Source organism: Osmia lignaria, chromosome 12 (genome assembly GCF_051020975.1).
Source record: "Osmia lignaria lignaria isolate PbOS001 chromosome 12, iyOsmLign1, whole genome shotgun sequence".
Classification (NCBI taxonomy): domain Eukaryota; kingdom Metazoa; phylum Arthropoda; class Insecta; order Hymenoptera; family Megachilidae; genus Osmia; species Osmia lignaria.
This window is the reverse complement of record NC_135043.1, coordinates 2,821,342-2,827,927: the sequence shown is the minus strand read 5'-3', so window position 1 is coordinate 2,827,927 and position 6,586 is coordinate 2,821,342. Positions and strand designations below refer to the sequence as shown.

Below are 6,586 nucleotides of genomic sequence, written 5' to 3'. Positions count from 1 at the left end.
GTGAACAATTTCAAGTGGGCTCTTAGCTCTGGTCCCTTCAGGGTAAAAAGGATTTCTCGTCTTCTTGCCTATGATGCATAACTCACATATTTCTTCACTGTGGTATTTCTTTATGTCATTATCTATTCCATCACACAGATCAAGATTTTTCTTAGAATTTTGATAATATCCTTCTTGCTTGCAGCCATAACAAAAGACTCCTTTGAAAAACTTGGGGTTTTCATTTTTTCCTTTCTTCTTGGAACCTTGTAACATAATCTTGAATGCCACTCTTTCATCTGTTTATTTTTTTATTTTATCTTCTTCTGTGGCTCTTTATTTTATCTTTTCTGATCTAAGGGGGATGAATCCCATGCACTACTAAAGTACCGAAATTCCTCTGCTAGGCTGCTATTATTCTAGTTATTAACATGGTGTCAGTTACCTTTTCATTCATACTGTTTAATCTAAATGCAATGTTTTGAAGACTAGACATGATATCTTCATTCTTGTTTATCTTAAAATTGTAGAAGTCACTCCACTGTTGTGTCTTTTGCTGAGTAGAGTCCTTATTAAACACACTCGTAAGTTGTTCATACATTTCTTTTGCAGTTGTACAGCACAAGACATGAGTCTTAGCACTAAGATTAGATGTAGCCAAGATACAGCGTTTTGCTTGGGCATCTTTTAGAGTCCACCCAGCAAGTTCTTTTACGTCTTCAGCAACTGCGTTTTTCGGTTTCGATCCATCAACATATTCCCAGAGACCTTTTGATTCAAAAAGAGTTTTAATCTCTAACTCCCACAAAGGAAACGCGGAAGCATGCTTCAGCACAGGCATGCGCTCGACATCTTCTTGATATTGATATTTTGATATTGATGTTTTTGTATTTTTACTTGTTTCACGGTTTTATCACACAGTATTGAGCTCTGGGCCCATAACCTGATAGTTTTAAATAAGTATTTGGTATCAATACACGTGGATGGATATGAATTTTTATAAAGAATCTTAACACGTTTTCAGGTATCGTTTTTTATTGCACGCTTGCTTCTTTAGTATTAACGGTTTTCAGGCAGTGCTGCCAAAATTCGCACTCTTACAAGTGGTACCAACATTATATCACACTATGCTAACAGTGTTCTTGTCGGAATTCTCTCTTTTGCTGAGCCATATCTCGAAGAGAGTACTACGAGGTATGACATAGCTTCCTGAAAATACATATAAAAACTATAGGGGCAGGTCGGGGCAACCAAATTTTGGCCAGATTAGTACATCAATATATGTTCCTTAAAGTAATTGTTGGAATAATATTATTATCTGTATACAAAAACGAATCTCTATGTTGAGGGACACTAACCATCAGACAAAGGCCTAGCTCTGTCACCAGAGTCGATGGGTTTCGAGCCGTACCAGACCTAAGGGTCTGACTTACGATTAGTAATAAACACATTGAAAGGCCCGGAGCCGTTATTTTTCCTTCTGAAAGTGGGTGCCAATTTTCTGCGTGCATTTTCGGGAGGTTTCATTCCTTGCTCGTTCACAGCACAGTAAAGACGTTCTTCCAAGCTTTTAGAATAAATATCGAAATTCTTAAAAGTGCAGAGTTTTATTAATACTATCCCATATTCCATTAGTAATTAAAGAATTATGACAGAATAAAACGGAAATCAAATTGTACACTTAATTAAATTAAAGATTTTACATAATCTTCTAGCATGATAAAGATATCTACTTTAATAGCATGTACTGATGTAATAAATATAATCTAATAAACGTATAACAAACTAGATACTACCTTTTCTATCAACCATAGCAAACGTTATCACAGAATACAAAAGATGTTTAATATTTGATAAATGTATAATAGCTTTCGGCTTAAATAACCTACTTACATAGAAAACTGTCCGTATAATATGAATGAATACAGTGTTATTTTACCTATCAACCAAATGATTTTCATGAAGTTAGGCATTTTACAATATACAGGGTGTCCCGTAACTCCTGTAACTCTCGGAAATGGGAGGTTGTTGGGATGATTCTGAACAACATTTTCCTTTACCAAAATATCGTTTGAAGCTTCGTTTTTGAGTTATTAACGAAAAACACTGGCCAATCAGAGCGTGCCTTTAGCGCGGGCCTAATCACGAGAGTGTTAGGTATGCTTTGCGCGGTCGTGATCAAGTACAGCGGCACTACGTCGGTATAATAGGATTCGTTGGGCAGAAGTTTCATCGAATAATGAATAAAAAAAAGAAAATAATAATAGTATCGAATTATTGATTGTTCATGAACAACGAAGAAAGTAATGAATCGTTGTTTATGTAGAATGAATAAATCGAATTGATCCAACACTTTTATTTGTTGTACGATAGGAATTAAAAAAAAATTTTTTTAAATACTTTGTAATCATTTTTGAAAAAAATATGGAAAAACAAATACACGATTTGGAAATAAAAAAAGTATCCACATAATAAAAAAAGGATGTTAAATTGTAAAACATTCAAAAATAATGTAAATAAAACTTACCCATTCGTCCGTAAATGATCCAGTTGCAATGAAAATGGTTTGCTGTTACTGGGTCATTGTGCAGATCCTGAACATTCAAGGAGGGAACACGTTACGAAGAACAGCTGGTCTCCAGACGAGATTATTGAACTCACTCAACCGCACGGTCACTATCATTCTTCACAGAATTTCACTACATGGTCCGAAAGGATCCAATTCTTTCAAGTAAATAAACATTTGTATTCACTGTCACATTGCTATTGCACTGGGCACAAATGAAAAACATGTAATATTCCGCACTACGACGTAACGTTTTCACGACGTTACTGGTCTTCCTTTCCAACTTCAAATGAGACTGTTAAGTTGAGCGTCTGCGAGGTTTTATTTCCGCTCTTTATCCTTTTCTACGTTCGGCTATATTCAAAGGGTCGACACGAGCCTCTCTCGCTTACTCTCGGTTACTTTCGAGTGTAGAAAAGGACAAAGAGCGAAACAGACTACGCAGACGCTGAAGCTAGTAGTCCCATTTGAAGTTGGAAAGGAAGGCCAGTAACGTCGTGAAGACGTTACGAAATAGTGTAGAATATTACGTTTTTCATTTGTGCGCAGTGCAATAGCAACGTGACAGTGAATAAAAATGTTTATTTAGTTGAAAGAATCGGTCCCTTTCGCACTACATAGTGAAATTCTGTGAAAAGTGATAGTAACCGTGTGGTTGAGTGAGTTCAATGATCCCGTTTAGAGATCAGCTGTTCTTCCTAACGTGTTCCCTCCTCAAATGTTCAGGATCGACACAATGACCCAGTGAAAAACCATTTTCATTGTAGCTGGATTATTTACAGATGAATCGCTTTTTATTATTTGCAAATTTATTTTGATTTCCAAAACGTGTATTCGTTTTTCTCATTTTTTTTCAAAAATGACTACCAAGTATTTTTTTAAACTCCTATCGTACAACAAATAAAAGTGTTGGATCAATTCGATTTATTCATTCTACATGAACAATTACTTTCTTCGTTGTTCATGAGCAACCAATAATTCGGTATTATTATTCTTTTCTTTTTTTTATTCATTATTCCATACAACTTTCACCCTATCATACCGTCGTGGTGCCGATGCACTTAATCACGACCGCGCCGCGGCTTGAACGCAAAGCATACCCAACACGCTTGTGGTTCGGCCCGAGTTAAGTGACAGGAGGTAAGTAAATATACAATATTCTTTTAATTATACACGTTTACTTTGTCCGTACAGGTCGACAGCTTAGGTCGATGGTTCAACACTGAATGAATGAATTGTCGTCGAGGCGATGGTAAGCTCTCTTTTTCTCTTTGTCTTATTCTCATCCTCGAGTCGGAATTTTGTTATGTCTGTTGCAGTGCCACGTCCTGCCTGAGGTGATAAGACTGGGGTTATGTGTCGTCACATAACTCCCGCGCTAACGGCGCGCTCTGATTGGCTAGTGTCTTTCGTTAATAACTCGAAAACGAAGCCTTAACCAACATTTTGGCAAAGGAAACAGTTGTTTAGAAAGACCTCACCAATCATCCCTCTTCGGCTCTTACCCCAGTTCTGGGATACCCTGTATAATGAGCTCCATAGAGGGTGACGTAGTAAATGATCTTTGTACGGTCGAAACTGTTCCACATGAACACTTCCGAACTATTCGATAATAGGTAATCTCTTTTTTTTCCTTTAAAATTTATTTTAAGCTTCCGATGCACGATGATCTCTGATCTGTGGCTTAAAAAGGAATGACGATCGTCTCGTCCTCAGCTCTTCGATGGCGGTTACCCTTCGGCTTCGAACCTCGAGTTTTCTAAACACTCGAAAGCGATAAGGCCGGGTGACGATTCGGGGAAAAGAACGCAATTATTTGAGGCTATGGTAGGATGTGTAGGCTTACGAAGGTTTGTCAAATAATGAATTAGAATTATGTTGTAAAATGAATAGTTTATTTCGCAAGGGAAAAAGCCCGAAGGCATAAAAAACCCTTGATTATTGATTACAAATTTGATATTCCGTGTTAGAATGTAATTGTATGTGTGAGTGTGTCGCGTGTGAACCTTGATTTTAACGTGTACACGTATGGTGGGCGCCCGTCAGCGATTAATAATCGCGTGACTCCGGATTTTTTGGGAAACAGTTCCCCTATTAGTTTGAATTTTGTTGATTCGGAAACCAGGTTCCGTCGGAGACTCCTGCGCGGGAAGACGTCTATTTATGATGATACGGAAACCAGGCTCCGTTAGAGTCCCCCGCACAAGGAGACGTCCGGACGTCATCAGAGACGTCAAAATGATATTGTTTTGTTGCTAGCAGGGCCCTGAGCTTGAATTAATAAAATACTACTGAATTTAACTACGCGATACAAAATCACCCGTTCGACCGGTCGCGCCCGAAGTACGTTAACGAATCCTTTTTCGAGGCATGAGTGCCCCGTTCTTCTCTCTCTAAACGTTGCGATACCCTTCGGTTCTCCGAAGAGACCGCCCGGCATCTCGCGTCAACCACGTTTTCTAAATATTTAAAACGAACGCGCAGACATCCTCCCCCCGTTGCGAGTAATGCGAGCAATAATTCGTTAATCGGATGGTATGTAGTGTGTGATGTGTAATTACATGATGCATCAACAAGATGATTTCATTACACCTATGTCATATTCGGAAGAGGACACAACACTGTCCCATTCCGTTGAAATGTGCCGTTGGCTGTTCGCACAGTAGCAACTCTGACTGCACCGTCGTTTCCTGGATGAACCTCTACAATCCGACCCAACTGCCACCGCATACAAGGCTGATTTTTGTCCATGATGATGACCACGTCGTTTGGTTTTAAATTGATGCCTGTCTTTAACCATTTTTGGCGTTTTTGTAATTCGTTCAAGTACTCGACGTACCATCGTCGCCAAAAATTTTGACGAGATTTGGTGATAAGTCGCCAGGTAGACAGACGGTTTTCTGGAACATTCGTGTAATCGTTTTCGGGTAACATAGTGAAAGGACGACCAATTAAAATGTGTGCAGGCGTAAGAGCAATTGGATCATTAGGATCCGACGAAATCGGACATAAGGGTCTAGAATTTAAAATCGCTTCGATTTCAATTGCGAACGTAGTGAGTTCCTCGTATGTAAACATGAGATCTCCTACGACGCGTTTAAAGTGGTGTTTAAAGGACTTTACAGCCGCTTCCCAAATACCTCCGAAGTGAGGTGACAATGGTGGGTTGAAATGCCAGATTATTTGTTTGCTCATTGCGTAGTGATTAATTTGGTTTTTGAATTCGTCAGATTGTAATAACGCGTATGCCTCGCTTAGTTGGTTGCTCGCCCCGACAAAGTTCGTACCGTTATCCGAGTAAATGTTAGTTGGAACGCCTCTGCGACCAATAAATCGTCTCAACGCGCCTAAAATACTTTCGGTTGACAAATCGGATACGATTTCAATATGTATAGCTTTGACGGACATGCATATGAAGATACAACCATACACCTTAAGGCGTATCTTATTCCGTTTTTTCTTTTCTTTAATAAAGAACGGTCCGCAAAAATCAATTCCTACGTTAGTGAAAACTGCGACTTCTTCAACCCGCGATTTCGGTAAATCTGCCATTTTAGGCTGATTGGTGGTAGGTCGAAAGCGGAAGCAATGCAGGCATCGCCGGACTACCCTTCGCACCTGATTTTTCCCGTCCAACAACCAATAACGTTGTCGCAAAGTATATAGCGTGTTTTGAATACCCGCATGCAGAGTCCTTTCATGCGTTTTGCGAATGAGAAGTTCAGTGACGTGATAACAAGATGGCAGCAAGATCGGGTGTTTTTGAGCGAAGCTGATTTCTGCGTTTTTTAGACGACCACCGACACGTAACAGGCCATGTTCGTCTACGAATGGACTCAAATTGGCTAACCGAGAATTTTTTGTGTCTTCTGCATTCTTTAATTGATTGATTTCGTTTTGAAATTGTTCTGATTGTATGACCTTTATAATTTGTCGCTCAGCCTCCGCGATCTCTCGTAAGCAAAAACTGCCTTTGTACGGATTTGCGCGACGCATACGGCGACAATATGCAATGACTCGTACCAGTCTCGTATACGCAGA

At 39.3% G+C, this 6,586-nt stretch overlaps 1 protein-coding gene and 1 long non-coding RNA gene across 2 annotated transcripts; both read right to left on the bottom strand.

Annotated features, from left to right (window-relative positions):
• Positions 1 to 1,038: 1,038 nt before the first annotated feature.
• Positions 1,039 to 1,887, bottom strand: LOC117602838 (uncharacterized). Its single transcript, XR_004581054.2, has 3 exons — positions 1,776 to 1,887; positions 1,338 to 1,546; positions 1,039 to 1,188 (listed from the first exon to the last, which is right to left on the bottom strand). It is a non-coding gene; the product is annotated as an uncharacterized LOC117602838 (long non-coding RNA).
• A 2,597-nt stretch (positions 1,888 to 4,484) lies between these two features.
• On the bottom strand, positions 4,485 to 6,330 carry LOC143305925 (uncharacterized). Its single transcript, XM_076691194.1, has one exon. The coding sequence runs from the start codon at positions 6,095 to 6,097 to the stop codon at positions 5,138 to 5,140; it is 960 nt and encodes a 319-aa protein (XP_076547309.1). The 5' UTR covers positions 6,098 to 6,330; the 3' UTR covers positions 4,485 to 5,137.
• Between the last annotated feature and the right edge of the window lie 256 nt (positions 6,331 to 6,586).